General features: G+C 48.1%; 11 protein-coding genes across 11 annotated transcripts; 4 read left to right on the forward strand and 7 right to left on the reverse strand.

The window, feature by feature from the left end:
- Nucleotides 1-147: 147 nt before the first annotated feature.
- PSV08DRAFT_361626 (putative necrosis-inducing factor-domain-containing protein) lies at nucleotides 148-998 on the forward strand (the record flags this gene model as incomplete). Its single annotated transcript, XM_014219695.2, has 3 exons — nucleotides 148-164; nucleotides 247-550; nucleotides 608-998. The coding sequence occupies 3 exons, from the start codon at nucleotides 148-150 to the stop codon at nucleotides 830-832; spliced, it is 546 nt and encodes a 181-aa protein (XP_014075170.2). The 3' UTR covers nucleotides 833-998.
- A 2,402-nt stretch (nucleotides 999-3,400) lies between these two features.
- On the forward strand, nucleotides 3,401-3,995 carry PSV08DRAFT_292035 (uncharacterized protein). Its single transcript, XM_014219697.2, has 2 exons — nucleotides 3,401-3,654; nucleotides 3,712-3,995. The coding sequence occupies exons 1-2, from the start codon at nucleotides 3,469-3,471 to the stop codon at nucleotides 3,724-3,726; spliced, it is 201 nt and encodes a 66-aa protein (XP_014075172.1). The 5' UTR covers nucleotides 3,401-3,468; the 3' UTR covers nucleotides 3,727-3,995.
- Nucleotides 3,716-5,635, reverse strand: PSV08DRAFT_401305 (uncharacterized protein; the record flags this gene model as incomplete). The annotated part of the gene is made up of 3 exons (XM_014219698.2): nucleotides 3,716-4,710; nucleotides 5,285-5,464; nucleotides 5,564-5,635. The coding sequence occupies 3 exons, from the start codon at nucleotides 5,633-5,635 to the stop codon at nucleotides 4,075-4,077; spliced, it is 888 nt and encodes a 295-aa protein (XP_014075173.2). The 3' UTR covers nucleotides 3,716-4,074.
- Nucleotides 5,636-5,769: 134 nt separating this feature from the next.
- PSV08DRAFT_292046 (uncharacterized protein) lies at nucleotides 5,770-6,199 on the forward strand. The gene has a single exon (XM_014219700.2). It carries the CDS (start codon nucleotides 5,850-5,852, stop codon nucleotides 6,132-6,134), a length of 285 nt encoding a protein of 94 aa, XP_014075175.1. The 5' UTR covers nucleotides 5,770-5,849; the 3' UTR covers nucleotides 6,135-6,199.
- Nucleotides 6,200-6,700: 501 nt separating this feature from the next.
- On the reverse strand, nucleotides 6,701-8,055 carry PSV08DRAFT_292050 (uncharacterized protein). Its single transcript, XM_014219701.2, has 4 exons — nucleotides 7,870-8,055; nucleotides 7,042-7,814; nucleotides 6,856-6,990; nucleotides 6,701-6,731 (listed from the first exon to the last, which is right to left on the reverse strand). The coding sequence occupies exons 1-2, from the start codon at nucleotides 7,943-7,945 to the stop codon at nucleotides 7,063-7,065; spliced, it is 828 nt and encodes a 275-aa protein (XP_014075176.1). The 5' UTR covers nucleotides 7,946-8,055; the 3' UTR covers nucleotides 6,701-6,731; nucleotides 6,856-6,990; nucleotides 7,042-7,062.
- A 207-nt stretch (nucleotides 8,056-8,262) lies between these two features.
- On the reverse strand, nucleotides 8,263-9,080 carry PSV08DRAFT_292055 (uncharacterized protein). Its single transcript, XM_014219702.2, has 3 exons — nucleotides 9,055-9,080; nucleotides 8,802-8,996; nucleotides 8,263-8,744 (listed from the first exon to the last, which is right to left on the reverse strand). The coding sequence occupies exons 2-3, from the start codon at nucleotides 8,979-8,981 to the stop codon at nucleotides 8,433-8,435; spliced, it is 492 nt and encodes a 163-aa protein (XP_014075177.1). The 5' UTR covers nucleotides 8,982-8,996; nucleotides 9,055-9,080; the 3' UTR covers nucleotides 8,263-8,432.
- A 433-nt stretch (nucleotides 9,081-9,513) lies between these two features.
- PSV08DRAFT_39005 (uncharacterized protein) lies at nucleotides 9,514-10,480 on the forward strand. The gene is made up of 3 exons (XM_014219703.2): nucleotides 9,514-9,905; nucleotides 9,963-10,037; nucleotides 10,100-10,480. Exons 1-3 carry the CDS (start codon nucleotides 9,751-9,753, stop codon nucleotides 10,422-10,424), a joined length of 555 nt encoding a protein of 184 aa, XP_014075178.1. The 5' UTR covers nucleotides 9,514-9,750; the 3' UTR covers nucleotides 10,425-10,480.
- Nucleotides 10,481-11,182: 702 nt separating this feature from the next.
- Nucleotides 11,183-12,652, reverse strand: PSV08DRAFT_361631 (uncharacterized protein). Its single transcript, XM_014219704.1, has 3 exons — nucleotides 12,545-12,652; nucleotides 11,619-12,457; nucleotides 11,183-11,559 (listed from the first exon to the last, which is right to left on the reverse strand). Exons 2-3 carry the CDS (start codon nucleotides 12,390-12,392, stop codon nucleotides 11,521-11,523), a joined length of 813 nt encoding a protein of 270 aa, XP_014075179.1. The 5' UTR covers nucleotides 12,393-12,457; nucleotides 12,545-12,652; the 3' UTR covers nucleotides 11,183-11,520.
- A 229-nt stretch (nucleotides 12,653-12,881) lies between these two features.
- PSV08DRAFT_292082 (uncharacterized protein) lies at nucleotides 12,882-13,793 on the reverse strand. Its single transcript, XM_014219705.2, has 3 exons — nucleotides 13,666-13,793; nucleotides 13,396-13,603; nucleotides 12,882-13,347 (listed from the first exon to the last, which is right to left on the reverse strand). The coding sequence occupies exons 2-3, from the start codon at nucleotides 13,591-13,593 to the stop codon at nucleotides 13,039-13,041; spliced, it is 507 nt and encodes a 168-aa protein (XP_014075180.1). The 5' UTR covers nucleotides 13,594-13,603; nucleotides 13,666-13,793; the 3' UTR covers nucleotides 12,882-13,038.
- Nucleotides 13,794-14,063: 270 nt separating this feature from the next.
- Nucleotides 14,064-15,189, reverse strand: PSV08DRAFT_401310 (Alpha/Beta hydrolase protein; the record flags this gene model as incomplete). Its single annotated transcript, XM_014219706.2, has 3 exons — nucleotides 14,064-14,355; nucleotides 14,407-14,757; nucleotides 14,815-15,189. 3 exons carry the CDS (start codon nucleotides 15,187-15,189, stop codon nucleotides 14,206-14,208), a joined length of 876 nt encoding a protein of 291 aa, XP_014075181.1. The 3' UTR covers nucleotides 14,064-14,205.
- Nucleotides 15,190-16,597: 1,408 nt separating this feature from the next.
- Nucleotides 16,598-18,661, reverse strand: PSV08DRAFT_409278 (heterokaryon incompatibility protein-domain-containing protein; the record flags this gene model as incomplete). Its single annotated transcript, XM_014219707.1, has 1 exon — nucleotides 16,598-18,661. One exon carries the CDS (start codon nucleotides 18,659-18,661, stop codon nucleotides 16,598-16,600), a length of 2,064 nt encoding a protein of 687 aa, XP_014075182.1.
- Nucleotides 18,662-20,245: the final 1,584 nt, after the last annotated feature.

Below are 20,245 nucleotides of genomic sequence, written 5' to 3' on the forward strand. Positions count from 1 at the left end.
TCTTTAGCGCCTCTCACGGGAAAAGTGCCTTCCTGATCAGACTACTACTCATTGAGCTATTATACCCCTCCTTCTAAGATCAGGCCGACACGGAAGGGAATCACTTAGGCCCACCACTCAGGGAATATCACAAGGGTGGGTATCCATATGGGTCTAGACGCCTGGTATGTCTTGACTTCAAGTTTCCTATCGTAGCATTAGTTCATGTCAGGAGGCAGTGATGCTGCTGGCAGATAAACTATAAAGTCTTGATGAGAAACCCTCTTTCGAAATCACAACCAGGAACTCCCAGCTTCTCTTCCAGCAACTACCACCTCTTCTCCGAGCAGATACCCAGCCTTTCAAGATGCGTTTCTCAGCCTCTGTCATCGTCGCCTCTTTGGCCGCCACTGCTGTTGCAGCACCTACAAGCCCAGCTCCAGAAAATGTGCTTAAGAAGAGAAACAACTTTTGCGGAGCTACAACCTTTATCAACAATAGCTCTGGTGGTTCTCCTTGGATTACCGACTGTCAAACGATGTTTGATAGGATTGCCGGCGATGGCACTTGGGTGAGCTTCTCTAGATTCTAGTAAAATTAAAAGACGTCGCTGATTGATGTTGTAAAGGTTGTCGAACCCCAGCAGAAACGAATTGCAAGCTGGGGAACTTGCGAATTCGGCGCTAGGTCTGTGAACAACGTCATCACCACCATCGGAAATGAGGATGTTAGAGATCTTACTCGCGATTCTATTGCAAGGTTCGCTTGGCAAGGAAGGGTTGGAGCCAGCGGAATCGTGGACTGTGGCACTAGTGGAAGCGTGAAGGTTTGGTGGGGCCTCTACCATACTTGAGAGCCTTGCCTGTCAAGTTGGTAAACATAGTATTATGCTCTCACTCTCAACTACGAGCCCAGCTTCTTGTCAAAGCTATTTGTCCGTGCAGACGATGCAATAAATTCAAAGTTGTGATCCATCTTGTCTGGTTTGAAGAATATGGACCATGATAAGGGGTTCGAATCTATATGCAGTGACTTCGTGCATGATTGATAGCCTTAGTATGAATAATTGTTAGCACTGTTGGTGTGCTGCTGATTTGCTAGCGTTCCGGGTATGGCGCTTAGTTCCACATGCGCGTTTGCGGGCGCAACCGAAGCCTGGGTAGTACGCGCTAGAGGATGCTACTGCCACGAGATCGTCAGCGATCTTGTTAATAATTTCAACATTATAACCGATGGTAGCTTGATAGTCCTTTCAACCTCTCTCATTTTGCATTCAAGGTTCTGGATTGTTTCAATCGAACACTCGATAATGTTAGTTAACACGGTAAGTATATCTTTGTTAGTGTCATTGTTGTTCCCAGTTCGAGGGATAAGTTAGCTGCTTTCAATTTACATGGTGTCCACGTCATCAGCTGATAGGTCTGGCTGTAGTAGTTGCCTGCAGTAGTGTTGTTTTTGCTTGGTGATGTTTCTTGCGCGTCTCTTCACTAGTGCTACAAGCTCGATTAGCAAGGATGTCATCTCTCTCACAACACGTCTAGATCGCAAAAGCATCCACATAACAGCCATATCCCGGTACTTTCCTTAATCATATTCGGAAAGTCTTGCTAAGTTCACTTTGTCCCCTTGGCTGAATTACAATGCTGAACGAAATTCGTTTCCAACGAATGCACGCTGACATGCGCAATCGGTTTTTAGTACTCAGCTCCTGCCTGTAGCCCGTTGGCTGTCCGTCAAGCTTGCCAGCCTGGCATAGCTGTGGAGACTATGGCTGAAACCAAGTCAGTACGTAGGACAAGATCAATCACAGCAAAACAGCCCTCCTAATATGTCGGCTCTCCCTTGGCTTGCAGTTGATTAGAGCTTCCTTTCCAACTAGTCTTTCTCCTTGACGCAAGAATGATTATCAAACAGATAGCTTAGCTCCTTGAGCATGCACGCCCTTGAAGTGTCACTAGTAGCATCATCACTTATGATAAAGGATTTAGCTTGACCACCAACATATTCTGTTAATACATGCATAGCTGCGCGGTTTTGTGCCAACACTGGTGCGAATTCTGCGTCTCTGCCATCTATCATTTTCACTAGTGTGCGAATCATAGCTACGATTCTTCCTGTAGGGGTGGTACATCCCTGTCGCCGCCGTGTTTGTAATGCACCAATGGAGTGTGATCACGGAATTCGGGTGCCGGAAGAGCCGGCAACCAGATTCGATTCACCCAAGCCGCGGCGCCAAGACACTGCTATTGGGCTGCTCGCCCAAGCGACAGTCAAATCAAGGAATGAGCATTGTGGTGTAGTATCATTTGACTAGCTCGTAGTATATATTGCGATTTTCTTTCGTACGTACATACTTGGTTGACAGCGTAAATAGGGGCAGTGGGGCGGTGACGAAGCTCGCCCAGCCCGTCACACTAGCTCCGTTATCTAGGATCAGGGATCCGACTTCACCGGCAACATAGTAATATCCGACTTAGTCGCCGAAAGCCTTTCCAAAAGGCTGTCGGCACTGGTATTTACTATGCTAAAATCTAGCTAAGGGGTAGCATTAACAGAACAAGCTACAGCACAATCGACCAGGCGCTATTTAACTCAGAGAAGTACATGCTAGAAGAGCGGGAGTTGCAGAGCAAACACCCTAACGATAGCTCTCTGAGCGCTGCTGCTAACTGTAGTATATATCGGCCCTCCTCCGGCCTATAGTTGTAAAGCAATTAAAGTTTTCTCACCAGTAGATAAGCGTCTGTCCTTGTAGACAGAGAGCAGCCAATAAGTACGCAGAGTTGGGGTTTTCGTCGTGCAGAGAGGGAGCTTACTATGCTACATGGCACAAGTTATGTGTGCGGGGGCGCGCTAAAATAAAGATAAGGCTCTTCTTCGGATGACAAACTTTATTTATTACTATAGAGATATTCTGAATAATTACAACTCTATAGAGTATAGATAGTACTCTTTATAGTATAGGGCTTACTCTTCACTCTGGCCTGTACTGTGCTACATGGCACAAGTTATGTGTGTGGGGGCGCGCTAAAATGAAGATCAGGCACTTCTTTGGATAACAAAACTACATTTATCACAGAGATATTCTAAATAACCACAACCCTATAGAGTATAGATAGTACTCTTTATAGTATAGGGCTTACTCTTCACCCTGGCCTGTATTGTCCCCTTGCTAGTGGCCCACTTACATTATTTCTGCCATGTAGCACAGTATTGTCCCTTTGCTAGTGGCCCACATACATTATTTCTGCCATGTAGCATAGTAGTGTGCCGCCCATGGTACGGCGCTAAAATTCTATGGCAAGCTGACATGCCGACACGAAGCTTACGTCAATGCTGCGCCATAACTATAGCACGTGCGTGTGCTCTAAAAGTCCAGAGACGAATATGACCCCAGGACTTTTCCAAATATAAAGTGATCACTGCTTTCATCTTTTTAAACCACCATACAACACACTTATAATACTCTCAATTTCTACGAAACTAATCATGAAGTTTCTCATAGTTATATCCGCACTTTGTGCTAGTTCTCTCGCACTTAATATCCTACAGAAGGACAACACTATCCGCAGCATCAAAGATACCGAGCTCATTGCTAGACAATACGCTTCATGCTGCAAAAACAGCTTTACTCCGCCCTGTGCTTGCCCAGGTAACTGCGGCAGTGGATGCAGTGTAAGTCTTAAACAAATATAGAAACTAGGGACTAGAAATGCTAATTCTACTATACAGCAAGCTTGTTGCTAGTCTATTATTATCTACACTCCAATTCGTCAAATAAGATTTCCACCATTGCTTCAACTCACAACATGTGGTAGCCTATACCAGGCCGCAGAAGCAATAACTTAGGCTAAGCCAACGCGACTGTAATAGGCTAAACGCCCTTCGCCTCCCATACTCGTTTAGAACCTCGTTTACTCCACCTACCCAGCCCAATTGCTTTTCCAGCAACCAGCATTGTATATAGATAGCTACATAGCTAAGAGCTTAGCTCTCTATCGAATACAATCTTGTTACCTTAGCCTGTCCGATTATAAATAGTCTGACAGTTATATAGAAGCTGAATACGTTCCTTATTGATATCTCCACTCCTAGTCAACGTTGATCGATTGAACCGACCACCCTTGAACTGCGCTTCTTTTGCCCGTCCTTGTGTTTTCTCTCGACAACTAGACCGGCGCGTTTAGCTTCTCTCTTTTTCTTATATGTATGATATCTGTTATCGGCAGCCGTGTTGACTCCGTTCACTACCACTCCTGTTGCAACCTTGACTCCCGTTTCAGCTGCGCGTCCAAAAACCCCATTTTCAATGCCCATCTCCAGTACTTTCTCAGCGCCCAGAGTCCCCAATCCGAGCGTCGTCAGTCCCACAGCACCGTTGAAGGCCGCCGATCCCACCATATCTCGCTTACGATTCTTGCGATATTCTTGGTCAAGATGTCGTTTGAGGATTTGACGCTTCTTTCGAGCATTGTAAAAGCCTGCGGACCCAATGGCAACTCCAATTATACTAATGCCACCAGTAAACACAAGTGCTGATCCACCAAGAGTAGCTGAGGCGGCTGCGCCGCTGATAAGACGTGTATAGTGATTCCATTCGAGATGTAGTTCCTCCGGTGACATCTGAGAGCATTTTTTTTCATATGCATCGAAGTCGAATGGCATTTCTGTTACCGGAGGCAGTGCAGTATCCGTGAATGTAGAAGAGGCTTTCGATATCGGTACACAGAGCTGATGATTTTCATTTTGCTTGAACTTATGGAGTTGAGTATCTGAAGTGAGGGGCTGTGCTCTTCACCGCGAATCCCTACGTAAGTGTACGCGTAATATTTCAGATAAGCGAGCCCGCTACCCTATTAACTCTAAGCATCTCTGAACTTTAAGCATATCTGAAACTTTAACTAAATATAGCTTGATTGACTCAATTCTGGTACACTTCTCCTCAGACTGAGATCGCTTCGGTCTTTCTGCTGAGATGAACTCCACGATGAACTCTAAGAATCACGCTTATCTGATGATTACAGTATACTTATTTTCTGCAGCACTGATTGATAGAATTAACCCACTCAAATCTCCCTTTTGCTACTATCGAACTCTGTCAAGGAGGTACGTGAATAATTATTCTAAGTCTTGTGGAGCACCAAGCGCGTGAACAGTCTCATCCTGTCGAAAACCTTGGCCTCGACTTCAATAATCTCGGTTATTGTGCTAGATTTTCTAGTACAATATGACGCGCTTTATGAGCACAAGCACGTGGAACGAATCTGCTCCTCCAAGCGAAAAGGAAGCTCGAGCTACCTCTCACCGTGTTCCTCTTGTCGGGAAGCAGCGCGTCCAATTCTTCCATCTCTTCGGCCACTCGCAACGTCTCCACAAATTGGACATCTCCGCCGATTGATTTGCCTGACCTGGTGTATTCCGCTTTCCTAGTAAACGTGGAAGCACTTGAGTTCATCGGCCTAGACAGAAATGCAGCACAGCGTATCTTCGACAATCTCAAGTCAGCCCAGATTGATGACCGAGAGGATGAAGAAGAAGCTAAATTGCCTTGGTTCATTCGAGGACATCTGCCGCAACTAAATACCAGGTTTGAGAACCTCCCAACCGCGGATGCGTTCACCAGCGTCGGATTGACAGCAGACACCATCGCCGCCATTCTCAGTCCGACATTCCGAGAAACTTTGGAGACGCAAACCCCTTTTTATTGGGCTTTCGACACGCTGCGAATGCGTTTCAATTATGTTCTATTCGTCGAAGAGAAAATCAAGAAATCCGCAGAAAGGGCATCCTTCGCCAAGCAACAGAAGAAAAATCCCAAGGGGGAAGATATTTTTGGCGGCAAAGAGGCTCAACTTTCTCAATAATCCGACATGACACACAGTGGCATAAGTGCTGGCGGATTCCATATGCCATCCATTTGCAACTTTGGTGAATCAGTTCTCACGCCACCTAAGAACCATCTTGTCCTCTACATAGGCAAATGTCTCTCCGAATTTCAAGTTCCTGGCGAGAGATTTGTAGAGTACGATGGAAATATTAACACGGCTACTATTGAGTCTTCCCCCGGTGGAGATTTCAACGCCAGCAGCCGTGCTTGGTATTTCACCACGGAATACGAAACAGCAGATATATATCGTCGCTACGCCGCAACTTGATGCCCAAATGAGGTGACTTCGATCATTCGCATCGCGACACCACTGCAATCAACCACGACATTGCGCACTGAAGAGCTGTGGTGGCCTCATCTTTTCCAAGAATCCGTATGGCGTTGCCGGAAAGTAAAGACGACTTTTCTTAAAAGACTTCGACAATACGGTTCCAGCGATGTCCCCAAGGTCCATATCTTGAAATACCCAGTTGTAACTAGTTATGTTCAAGGCAACAAACACTCCAACATTACCGAAGACAAGTTTTGCAACCTAAGCTCTGGCCTGAAGTCGACTCAGTGGGTTGCCAGGAACGATAGAACCGCGGAAACTATTGCGCAGTGGGCTCGCGGCAACCTGCACGTCGAGATTTTTGCAGCTGTGATTCAGCAGGAAGATCCAAGCTCTTAAGGCCTACAGGGTATGACATGATAGTCTCCGCTGTGATCGGCGGACTGTTAACGCCCGTTGCAGCCTTGCCGTGTGTAGTATAGACCGGGCACACTGTTACACGATAACGGCTATCAACATCGGTGACGAATCACGCTCACTTGAATAAGCAACTCTCCGAGATTGGTAGCGCAATTTGATTGATCGGCGCCAATGCCGAGACAGGGTCTGATCTCCACTTAACCTCCGTCCGTCCCGCACACTAGAACAAAATGCCAACGTCTTCCCTCACGTCATCTATGCCTGTCATCTCCCTCTTCTGTCCGATCTTGTGCCAGTGATCCAATCTCCACGCGGGCCGGTCTGTATCGCGTATCAAAAATGTATCGGTAACTGAAACGTCTGGAACGCCTAAGAGAAATGGAATCGAGCAAACGTGTAACCCGGATCGACTGACGACGACATTCGCGGCAATCTATGGCAAGAGTTAGTGTTTAGGAAGCTGCGGGTTTTGAGCAAAGCACACTTAGATGGATTATGGCAAGACTCAACGAGATCTGCTGGGCTCCAAGGTCGTCCGAGCTGGCAAAGTTTGCGTTCGCGTGATCGGTCTCGGCTCGGCGTTGGCGCTCGAGGGAGGTGTAATGGCGACACCCACATGAGGGAAGTTGCTATGACCGGAGCTAGCAATTGGTCGTGCACTGAAATTAAAGCCCTGTTGCTGTGTTGCAGCGGAAGCTGTTTCGAGGGCCTGTTGCTGTGCTTGTATTTGCGATTGTGGTCGGCCCTGCGAGCCTACGGCTTGTTCATGAACGCCATGCGCGACGATCAGCCGAGCGCTAGGATAGGGTATTGGTCTCGAATTTTGCAACTGGTTGGGAACAACTCGTGGGAAGTGGCCAGGTGCGTATGGCTCAAGACCAACGTGGTATGGCGTTACCTCGGAATGGTAGTGGACGTTGTAGATCTGTATAGTTGGCGCTGGAAGATATTGAGAACTGGGAATGACTTGAGCATGCGAGGTACGGCCTTGCAGGTTGCTCCTTGTGTTCTCACTCAGCCTGTTAGAATGAGTGCGTTGCTCATGAGCACCTCTCTGCACTCCGTTTGTATCCCTCACGTTATTCGACCGCGCCCGATTTCTGTTATTTGGATCGAGGTGTGTGTACCAATACACCTTACGCCTCAGATCTCGCGGGGATGGCTTAGACGATGAGGCATGCTTCACCCTGGCTGTGGGTTGAGATGCGGTAGCGGTTGGCGGAAGAGGTTGGTCGTTCGTTTGGTCGTCAATGACAGCTTATCAGTAATATTAGCGACTTGAGGAGACATTCTGGTTAGGGCCTACTCGTACAAGCTTCAACACCCGACTGAAAGTCACCCTCTGTCACGCCTGCGCTCAACGACATCAACACAGCTCTTCGTGACATCCCGTTACCGAAGTTCGCGTATCGAAGACCCTAGCACAATACCTGAAAACACCAGGAAGAGTTAGATGGTCGAGGTCTGTTCTGGTTTCAGAAAGGCTCTGGCAGGTGCCTACAGTGGGCGAAATACACTGAGGAAGAACTGTTAACAGCCGGCCTGGACTTCTCGCATGGAACTTGATGAGTTGCCATAAGTTGCATCTCAGCTGTCAGGCAATTCAGCTAGCTCCGACCCCGCAGTCAACGCCACAGATCATGACGCTCATCAGGCAACACGCGCATTTGTTCAACATCACTAAAAACTCAACCGCACCTGCTTCACGCTGCAGAGAGATTTTTTAAAACAACTGGGTTCTGAATCTATTGACAACGTATATGGAATAGGGAGTTTGGGTTGCTCTTAGCTCTGTTCCGACTGTACCCGCATGGACTGAGAGTGGCGAAAAGTGGAGCAGACAGGGGACAGCGAGGAGCGTTTTGGCTATATTTGTCACACCTCGGATTCTCGCCCTCCCAGAACGATTTCGGGGAGTTCTCTCGACTGATGAACAAGTATCCAACTAAGACCAATGTTGACCGTGCCCGGCAAAACAACGGCCAGCCTTTCTACAGGTGTCACATTCAGGGCGTTCCAAACTATCTCCACAAAGACTAGGAGAATACTCGCTGTCAACGTAATCGACACGGACCTTGGGGCTGTGTAGTAAATGTGCATGCAAGAAGCAGCATAGAGTGCCAAGCAGACTGCAATACCAGTGAAGAGTACCGAGTCTGGTATGTCTTCCACTCGTTGAGTAATAAACTTCCGGTAAAATCAGCGTTGTTACAAACCATTGGACGATGAATCAAGTGAACTTACACTTTGCCATCTCCTGAGAACTTCATTCTCACTTGGGTGAGGTTGCAACGCGAGAATCGAAGTACTCGTTGCAGCGCTCGATATCCACATTGCCGTCCCCGTAGCGAATCCCAGCAGACAAGGCCGCCTGTGGGCAGGGCATCGCCCATTGGTATCGTTGTTCATGACGCGCTTCTCCATGACGCCGAAGTCGAGCTGCTATTGTCAGCACCACCTCTCCAGCAGCTCTCAATCCCGCTGTCCATCCACCTACCTAAGGAACGTATATTGTAGAACCACTCCCAATCTCAGATGTGCGTTGCCTTCAACTTATCACCAAACGCAAAGGTGGCTGTGTTGATTGGGGCTATGCACAACTAGAGGCCTTGGCGCGCTGCATGGCTGTCCAAGAAGTGCCAGCTTCGTTCCGCTCTTGTAAAATTCCTGCACGAGGTTGGGTGAATAATGCCTAGGAATCTCTCCGTAACAACTATAATCATTGAACTGGTTCAGGGAAGAAAATCGGTGAGCACGACTTTGGCTGGCATACTGCTGCCTGAGGCGATTTTTTTCCCGAGGGCTCAATGGCATCGCTTGTGAGTGCTTCGGGGCGGTAAGTCGCATAAGTGTGCTAGTGCCGTCATCTTTTGACTTAAGGTCGCGAGCTTGTGGCTGAAGGTCCGCAGCTTGTTTAAAAGGCCCCCGGCAGCCCACTCTCTACACCACACACACACCAAAGCCAGACCTTGAACAACTATTGCTTGCTTCTTGCAGTCCGCAACTTGGCTGTGGGCTCGCACTGAGCTCACAACCGCTGCCTTGCCTGGTGGCATCTTTCTCCTCCTCGCATCGACCCTCATTCATCGGCGTCTTCCGTTGTTAGCCCATCTCATCCCGCTCAATCACCGCCGCAAACACCCCACATCTACAACGCGCCCCCCTCTCCCCCCTTGCTCAAAACAAGTACAACATGAAGTCCGGTACACCCCGTTCTATCAGGCTTCTTGTTTTCTTCTTCATGATCCTGATTGGTCTCTGGAACTTCTTCCTCAACGTTGCGGCTAGATACAAAGAGCATCCCTTCAACAACATAAATGGCTTTCCACTCTGGGCTCTGAACATTATGTATGTACATTGTGAGGTTCTTCAACTCGTTTTGCATCCTCAACTGACCCTCAACAGTACGAGCACAGTGTACGTTGCTTGCACTGTCGTCTACATCAGCATGACATGGCATTATGCCAAAGAACATCCATAGTAAGCCATCCACATAATACTATAGGTACTAATCGATGAACCATGTCTAACATTGCCTATAGTTGGTCGGTGTTCTCCCTTGTCCTTGCACTTCTCATGACAGGGTCCATGATTTGGGCAGGTCTTGACCTGTTCGACTGGTTCGTGTGGGGTCCGCTGGTCGTGGATCTAGCTATCATCGTCCGCGCCGGAATCGAAGAAGTGGCCAACAGCGTCGAGTCCGGATTGCTGCGCAAAACCTGGAATGGCTTTTGGGGGTACGAGACTCTGCCTCCCCAGCCTCTACCGCAGCAGCAACCTCAAGACGAGGCGCATAGCCCTGAGCCTGACCTTGAAGGGGCGTACCCGCTCGCGGACTTGGGGGCCCAGCATGACAACAACGGTTAGATCATTCATCGTCTCTACCGGTCGCCGCGCAACGTCCAACATCCCAATCCTACGACTACACGCATCTTCTATTCCTTCTCGACGCTCACGATGTTGCACGTTGTACCCGCTCTACGGCCACCGCACATTCATCGCACCGCATTCATGATACCCCAAGACGATTACGATATGATACCCATAAAAGAAATAAGACCGGAGTTGTATAGCCCATCGCGGAAGCTCTGCGGATGTGGCGTGCTTTTGTTTGGAATTCACTTTAATCACATGCCACCCAGCGCTTCGGCGTTCCACTTCGTGGTCATCACTCAGCGGTTCATTGCTGCCATTGTTATCTTGCATCAGATAACCTAGCGCTTCGGCGTTCTCATTCCTTTCTCGAGTATCGATCCATCCAACGTTTCGACGCTCTTCTTGCGGCCTTATTGTTTGTGCCGCCTGGCGCTCATGTGCCTGCTTTAGCCATGTGGTAATCTGCCACCCAGCGCTTCGGCGTTTCATTATACGGCTGTTGTATGTAGCCCTTAGAGTTCCTAGCCCATTAAGGGATAGATGTTCTGGATAGAATGTCTATCTGTTACTGTTGGTTCTTGAATACAAACACTCGAACTCTAGACTTCCTTCTTTCCGTAGTGTGTGTCACAGTTGTCAATTATGGGTAGGATCGCTTGTTATCGAATGCGCGAGCAAATATTGTCCCAACAGTAGAGGTCAGTAATGCGGTCTTAGAGACTGTCTCGCTGTTTTCCAGGATTTTCTTGCAAATAGTGATTGATAGTATGATAATGTGCCGTTTGGACGCGTCAAGTATCGCGCAGATCGCCGAAGGGCCAAGACGCAAGGTGGACCTTTGTCCCTCATCTTTTGAACTGTATTATCTGGGTGCGGAACGCTCATCTCTCAGCACTAAGACCTGACGTAGTGATTTTGCCATGTAAACACCTGTCTAATGCACAGCGCAAAATCTTGCTGCAATTATGCCGCGTATATCCATTACCAGTCTCCAATCCAGTATTCCCAACGCCAACGCCAATGCCTCGCACGAAACGACTCTCCAATGGATGGATGAATAGAAATATAGGAACCAAGGGTAACGACTTCAACCAGTCGTTACTTGCAGAGCTTCGAGGTTGTCTGCCTAAAGAATCGTCAACTCAGGAGACCTTACAAGGTATTTATGGATACAGAGAGGCTTACCAGATTCTCAACAACATCCTCCTCATGCTGGCCCAATAGCGGGAATGTAGACGCACGCCGTATGCGTAGCGGAATTGGACGAAGCCAAGCTTCATCAGAAAATGACTCCAAATAAGCCTTGGAGGGATCGGACGGCGGTATACCCGCTCGATCGAAGCCAATCTCATTCTCATTGTTCAAGTCTGACGTCGCAGCTGGATCGAAGCCTCCAGCTCTGCCGTCATTAGCAACAACCATGACGAGAGGATATGGGCTGCACTCGTCCTGTATACCAGTATAGCCGCCTGACCTATCGCGTGCGGCTAGATATGGAGTGCCCTCATCAGCAAATTGTGCGCCGACATTGTCGAAATCATCGTTGCCCGCATGGGATGGCCATGGCTCTGGTGGTTCACTAGCTGGAGTGTACGCCCCTGGCGATGACCCGTGGTCCATGATATGCGACTCAGTAGACACAGTCGTAGTTATTGTGCTTGATGTAGGTACAAACTCATTGCCTAGCCAATATCCCATTCTTGAATGCGTCTGCACGACCTGACTATTTTCTTCTATTCTCACATGGTGGTGAACGTTGAACTGAACTATCGTCGTTGTAGGTTGCCACCAGTACGCTGGATGCAGTAGCGTATTGAGGTTTTGGTGATCTCGTTCGTTCCGGTGGTTTCGCGACGCAGTCTGATTATGGGAGGGCGCGCCCCGTCCACGGCGAGAACCTCGTGCCCGACTTCCTTGGCCTGGACGCAGGCTTCTTGAGGGATACATGGTACCTGACATAGCAGAGCGTATATCCAAGAACAATGTAAACCTTTTTGCGCTTTTGTGGGCAGCAACAGCAGGTGCTATGTACCGGAAGCCTGTCAGTCGCTTCTGCGCAGATGTGTGCAGGGTGAATTGATGCGTGGTACTGTCCATGATGATTGACTTACACTGACTATGGCGCGAAGCGCTCCAAATCACACCTTGTCGCTGTCGCCTTAGGGTTCTGGAAGATATAGGTGCGTTTTTGAGGAGAGAGGCGGATTGGGCCTAATTGCGGAGATCCTATATACCAACCAGCTGGATGACGATGGGATGGACAGGGCACGGGCCGCATCCGCAGTGGGATGCCCCCACAATTACTACACACTACTAGTGACTTGTTTCGATGCGCAAGCTTCCCAGGCGAATTATCTTCGTTCTCATGCTGTAAATAATGATCAGTTTTTCTATATACACAAAACATCCATATCGAGAACTTTAGGTATTAGCGCTATTAAATACCTCATCAAAATTGAAACAGGAGACCATCTGCGACGTTAATGTTCGTTGGCATGTACTAGTACTAAAGAAAGTCTATTCACCAACCAAACTCCGCACATCGACCAATGTCCTGGTCGCTCGAATAGTTCCCATCAACAGAAGAATCGTTTCCTGAGATTTTCTATGCATTGTCGTCGACTATTCGTACACTCCGGGACATTGGAGTTCTTTGACGATTCAACGCCAAGGTGACGCCGATGTTGATTGCTAACGGCATCACCACTGCCAGCCTCTCCATGAGGCTCACATTGAGGCCATTCCACAAGCCTTCTACAAAAACTGCAACGACGCAAACTGCAGTCGTAACTGCGACAAAATTTGGATCCCGGTGATAAGCTACCATACATGCCGTCACATACCCAACGCTGCACAAGGCTATGCTTCCCGCCAAGGCTGTACTGGATGACTGCTGTACTGGACCAGCCACAAGCTGTTTCGTTAAGCAAGTTATAGCACAGAAATCATGGAGAAGACATACATCTTGCCAGTTTCTTAGCAGGGTGTTGTGGCTTTGGTCTTGCATCGCCAACCCGATGGTGCTAAGCCCAGTACCGCATAACCAGATGCTTGCGCCGCAACTCAAAGCGATCAAGCGATCAGTATGGGCATACGTCCTCTTCTGATCTCTCTCGCGCGCAACGAGGCCGCCGGAAGATTTGTGGACGTATTTCTGCATAATCGCATACCTAAACAGATTGAGCTTCTCCAGACGCAGCTTGCAACATGCAGCGCATGTGGGACTACTTACGATAAGGGGATTTGGGCTTCAGATTTCGAAGAAGTACGATTCAGCGTTTCAGGCTTTTTACTTAAACCTGTTTCCAGACAGCCAAATACTTATACTGTTGTTATTCAAGTGGCTGTGTATTTGCTCATGACCAATGTTTCGTTTTCAGCTCCAGGCAGACCCCGCTAAGCCACCAAGTCACGTTATCTCCAGGACAATCCAAAGGGAAGACCAAAACACTTTGTGGAAATGTTCGGCGCGCATCAATTGACAATCCTTTCATTCTTTATTTCAATTAAAACAAATCTCACTTCCTTTAAGGCTCAACACATGATAAATCTGTTAGGGATTGTGATCTCTTCGTGATGGACTGTGGCGCTATAGTCCCGCCACCATGTAATTGGTTCTCTCAGTGCTGAAGCGGAGTAATTTCATAGTATTAAATATATACTCTTCTGCTTTGAATACGCAATCACTCTATTACTATGGGCATCCTCTACAAGTTGCGGTACATCTAAAGGGAGGGAGTTAATCCCCAACTATGCATTGTCCCGTGAGGGCCTAGCTCTGCATCTCTTGAATCCAAGACAAAACCCTTTCGTAACCTATATGGCCCTTGCTCTTGAATTTGACCATGTTGATATGATCGGCAGGAATGGCTCCCCTCCGAACATCAAAGCCGTCATAGGATGCCGATTCTTCTGACACAATCTATGAAAGAGTTTTAGTAAAGAACAACTGTATCAATTGCAGAGGACTTACGATGCCGATAGATGTTGGTATCTCCTCTCTCACGCACACGATAGAGAGACTCGCAGAGATGGTAATGAACTCTTCACGTTGTCTCTCTAGAGTGTGCGAATCCACTTGAAGCGATTGAAGCAGCTGTGTATTCGGCCGATGGAAAAAAGCAATCCTGGAAAGCACTTGCCCTAGAGCCACTGCCCCGCTTCCGCGGTGTGGTGTTCCAAGGAAAATTACTCCTCTAGTGTTGGGATAGGTAGCAGCAAGATTGGAGTGGCGTTGGTGCTTATCGTATGCAGCAGCTATGATCAGAGCCTCCTTGCAAACCAAGCCTCCGAGACTATGGCAGACAAAGATGATTGGCCGTGTCTAGACTGCGTGTTCAGTATTGTGTACCGTATATAGAAGCTTCCAGGGAAGTCTTACAATCAAGCGTCGGATCCTATATAAATCATGAAGCAGCGTCTCGGCATGACCACGTATGCTCTCCCTGCTTGCATAGCTGAAATGATTGGCTATATTTACATCGTATCCCCAGGTGATGATTCTCGCGTTGTCCAGGTCCTCTGATAGGAAGTCTTTTGGCCAGAAGTACTCTCCATCTGACCAAGTGTGAACACGAGAACCTCGAAGGCCGTGGATAAAGACAACATCTACCCCAGCAGATGTACCAACGGTGCCGTCATGGAGAACTCTGGGACCGACAGCATCGTTTTTGGAGGTACCAGAGACATGCTTGGATGGACCACACGTGCCGCGGTGGAAGAGTTTGTTGAAGAGGTTGGTGAAGCAACCCGGCATTCTGAAGATAGTATCGAGTGCTCAAGCGCACTTTATATGAGAAGAGCAATGCTTGGGGTGCGGAGTATATCGGAAAGCGAGCTGATGATACTTATTGAGTACAAGAAGTCTTGGTCGATAGTCCAAAGAAAACTCATGGGGACAGTCGGCTGGTTTATAAGTACGGAAAAGACGAGGGTGACGAAGTCCCCAATCTGCACAGCACTGATCATGACTGCTGATGTGTAGTATGTATGTAGAAGAAATGCGTGAAAACATGGAACGAGCCAGGCAGTGGTAACGAATAGTAAGGCGGAAGACTGCGGTAGGGTGTGCCACGGCCCTGCTATGAGCGAATAAGAGTAGATTGGTCCGCGCTAACAAGTGAAGCCGTCAACGGCAGGTGGAGACCTACGAATGGGGCGGTTTCAGATGGCGCTCTGGCCAATTTTGGCACATGTTGCGGAAGCGAATAGAAGCAACTCTTGCCAGGCTAAGGAAACCGTCTAGCCTCTGCTAGCCTCTTCCTTAAGCTGAGAAACTGCAAAGGAAAGCCATGTAAGCCACGTCGCCTTGGCCGTGGATGAGGTCCATTACACCTGCATGTGGCAGTCTAGCCCTGCCGTATGCACCGACTCTGCGATGTTGATGTACGTAGTAGTAGGTCAGGAAAATGCGCGAGGACACGCGCGAGCATGCATTCAACGATAGCAGTTTAATGGGAAAACCTCCGTGCTGTAAAATATTTTCGGCATAGTATAAGTGCACAATCACCTGTGCCTCCTGTGAGCATCGTCCGAAAAGTGCACAACCACTTGTGGGCGTCGCAGACCCATGAAACAACACCTGCCATGAGTTACTCTTCTAGCAAAACACATGTTCCCCAATTCCGCAGCTCGGCATACTACTATATTTTGAGCTTCAATTCAGCCGCTGCTCCTGCCGCAACGGCACCTCTAGGTGCCACCTTCAGTTATCGCCGTTTTTAGTTCTGTCAATAGCTATGGGGTGGTTGAAATCACCATCCTCTTTGGGTTTGGACGCGTGAGCTTGTATTGTAGCACAGCAATATCAATAATATCCACTCACTCCCAGCTCCAGGCCCGGTCCGGAACTGATTAGCACCTGTACCAGAACATGGGATAGGCCTGCCAGTACACATCAATATCATATGGACTCATGGGAAAGTCGATATCGAAATCTCTGGAATACACTTGTGCAAATCATTTATGTATCTCCCTGAAGCTTTCTTGTTACAAATTAAAGCCTACTTTGGCATCTCAAACTCCGCCATGAGTATATCTGGAAAATCAAAATGACTTATCTTATTGGACTGAGTTGAGACTAGATTCTGGAAGACTGTCTCAAGTACCTCTTTCATGCAAGAAAGGCCAATGCTATTTGGCACCTCGCCATCTCAGAAAGCGGTCTACCGGATACGGAATGTCTCGACTCTTTGTCTTCCTCTTGTTGAACGTGCCTCCGTCACTGCTTCACCACGCATAACGTGATTATTCCGCACATATGTTTCCCCCAGGAACAGCCATTCACGAGCAAGCTGCCGAAGCAAAAAAGGATATTTTCCGCCAAAGAGAACAACTACAACATCACCAGGTCTCGTGACCATTGGGCCCAGACCCAACATTCCAGATCGAGTGCGATATAGTCTCCGGTTGAATGAGTACATAACACAGCATTTCTCAAAACGAGAACGCCCCTGCTCATGGTTTGCGCCTTGGGAATCACGTATGAGGTCCGCATAGGCTTGCGGATCAAATCCAGGCTCGCCCTCTAGCCACTGGTACAGGTCACATTTCGCTTGCTTTGTGAAATGCTCCACTACTTCGGATCTTGTCGTCGGAGCGCCTTCGAACCCGATTTCGAGCGTATTCAACACACCACCTGCGAGCAGCGTCATGAAAAAAGCGACATCCAAGGCCTCTGCCCCAAACTCGTATTGCAAATCTGGTCTTGGGGAAATGGGCATTGGAAATAATTGGTTCCAGACAGTTTGAGGTGAGATTATTCCACTAGCGCCTTGTGTGATAGTCTCGGAAACAGTATCAACAACGTCGACCCGGAAGCCGTCAGCTTGCAGGATATTTGGTTCTTTAATTGACCCTTGCACCAACGGATTGTCCTGCACCTGCGCAAAATAACGATAATGCCCTTTCGGTGGCACTCCGGCCATGTAGACATCCAAGACAAACGAAGAAGCGTTACGAGGCTCATGGAACTTGGGAACCCAAGTTGGAAACTCGTCTTGTCCGGTCGGGTTGGAGTGATGCTGTACGTGGGAGAGAGCATCCAAAATCCTAGGACTCCGGCGGATGCAATATCTAGTAAAGTTGCGGTAGACATCGCGCACGCTCTTGTCATAGTCTGGCCTCAGTGCCCAATGTCGGAGGAACTTTCCATCAGGTCGTCGCTGGCCCTCCACATTCTTTGCCAGCCATATCAAGCCTCTCTGCATTAGTGCCAACCCGGGACTTCTTTTGTTCCCTGCAAAAGTAGTCAAGCTCCCTAAGATCGGCTCCAGTCCCTCGTCAGTGCAGCCTAATAGCGCATATATCCGATCTACTGGATTCGTAGCCTTGAAGTTCCGAACCGACATGAGGACTCGCAACATCGGGCCGAGCGAACCAGTCGGTGTTAATGGATTCGTTTGATCGTGGTCTTGTCCCTTGACGATTGCCATAGCTTGCCATAAGCTTAGGCCTGATGCGTTAGGAGTGAGACCTCGATAAAGAAGGAGGAATGGTACGACCATGAGGAGCATGTGAAAATCAATCTCGAGGTCTTCGCATTTCGCAATGCAGTCTTTTGCGGCGGCAGCTTCTTGGATACACCAAACGCGCTCGAAGTACTCCTTTGAAAGCAGTTCATCCAATGCTCTGGAATCTTCAGGGTGGTCTTTCATGGCGTTTATGACAAGGTCTTGGCGGTGCAACCGTGCTATCTGGACCTGTTGTGGTGATTGGGAGCTCTGTGGAATGGTCGCTTCCAGGGCTGCGGCAGTCATGGCAAGTTTCTGGGCGAATTCGAATGCACGCCGGACTGATGCATCTTTTTGGCCAAGCCAGATGATTACCCGCGATGCGTTATTATACACGGATCGCATATAGGATACCTGGCGGGATCGCTCAGCGTTGTCGTCCTGTCGGATGCAAATGGCATCAATCCAGAGGATCCTGCGCTGGTGAGGTTGTCGCAAGGCGTGTAATGCTTGCTCCAAGTTTTTGGTGAGTTCCAGCTGCCCCTGTATATTGCCTTGGTTGTCTGCGCAAAGCAGGACATTATCGCTTTTCTCCCTCCCCCAGACATAGGACAGTGCTTCAAACGGAACATGAGGATGTTCTATATCCACATTTTGAAGGGTGCATAAAAATGGGTTGGCGCCCTCGCCAGGCCAGAGTTCGAGAAGTCGAGAGTACGCAGTTACATTTCTGTTTGGATCTTGTGGAGGTAGTGGCACATAGATCAGACTTTCCATTGGGCGTGGTGTGGAGTAAGCGTGTTGGTCTTTTCTTCACCAGTATTTATATACACTCGACGCAGGAGAGAGGTAAGGAAACCAGGCAGCAATCATGTTTCCTAAGTGAGGCTGAAGCGGGGCATATTGAGGGATCCGCCAACCATTTACCCGTCTGCTGGTGTCACGTGGCCTACCAGCTTCGAAAAAGTCTAAGTAAGCTTTTTTACCCGTGGGCTTGAATGCATGAGGTAGTCTTGCCTGCGCCGTTATATTACTCGCACTACATAATCACTTTTGTCATATTTACATAAGGTAACTACTGTGAATTAATGCGGCTAAGACTTGCTCTACTTTGACGTATCCATGGTAGCGTATGATTAAAAACATACTATCTCAGAATTGCATCGAGCCCAAAGATGATAAGAGAACATAGTTGCTTTTGATATATCAGAAAACATTACGGGACGGATTGGCCCATTTATCAACCTTGTTTCCCGACCTGATGACCAAAGAAAGTAATAATACATATGATCGAGGCTAGCTTGTATTGGATCATAGTAATGAAAAGATGGAACACATACAATACGGTTGGTGTGGAGTAACGCAATACTCAAAATAATGCGTTCCTCACACCCAACAAACTGGTTGATTGAATGGTAGTATGCAAGCATCTCATAATACACTTGGGAAAACCACTTGATCGACCCTTTAGTGCCACCAAAGAAATGTGCTACAAAATTAGCAGTGACAGACATCTATGAAAGCTCAACGCACCTGAAATTGTTCGTGTGAAGGGGGCAAGTTCCCTTGAAGCATGAACGGGTCGTAGTGGCTGAAGCTCACGACCAACCATGAGCAATCTTTCCGGATGTCCAATGTCAGTTGGGACAGCTTTACGGATTCTTGTAATATCTGGCCAGAAGGTTAAATTGCCTTTCTGCGGTAGCATCCCGGCCGCATCATTCCAGAAAAAGTAATCCTAGCAGAACGGATTTTCTTTTGCTGCCTAATCAGGAAAGAATACTTTGGCGTTCTAAACACCCCACATATGGGAAGTTTCAAAGAAATCTCCTGGCATTTGTTGGACCGCCAGTTTCACTTGATCAGTATGAAATGAGTGGGTGAGTTCGATAAGGTACGGTACATCCCAGATCGATTCAAAGCTGTTGTTCAATAGCATTGGAGCTTTAGAAGGCCTGACACTCTGGGGCAAGTCGTTCTCTGAGGAGGATGTGAATATAACAAGCGGTGTATGTATCCGGGCGAGAAACTCTGCCACCCGATTGCGATAATATTGTTCATCAGGATACTTGGGATTATACCCAGGGTGAGGATACCACGCCGCAACGAGTGTGAGGTTTCCAGTCGAGGCCACTAATATGCCTTCACAAATCCCTGCGAAGCCTTGCAAAAGGAATAGAAATGAAACCAATAAATGATCGGTAAAAAAGGACACAAACATGACGGAAGTTTGCGTCACCGACAGCGTCATGTGTGCATATCCAGGAGTTGAGAAACACAACTCTGGATTAAGAATGACCGAAACATTTATGTTGTCCTAGCCCCGAAAGTAACTACTGTGCTACATGGTACAGGTTATGT

Source organism: Bipolaris maydis (genome assembly GCF_028858645.1).
Source record: "Bipolaris maydis strain C4 unplaced genomic scaffold PSV08scaffold_6, whole genome shotgun sequence".
NCBI classification, from domain to species: domain Eukaryota; kingdom Fungi; phylum Ascomycota; class Dothideomycetes; order Pleosporales; family Pleosporaceae; genus Bipolaris; species Bipolaris maydis.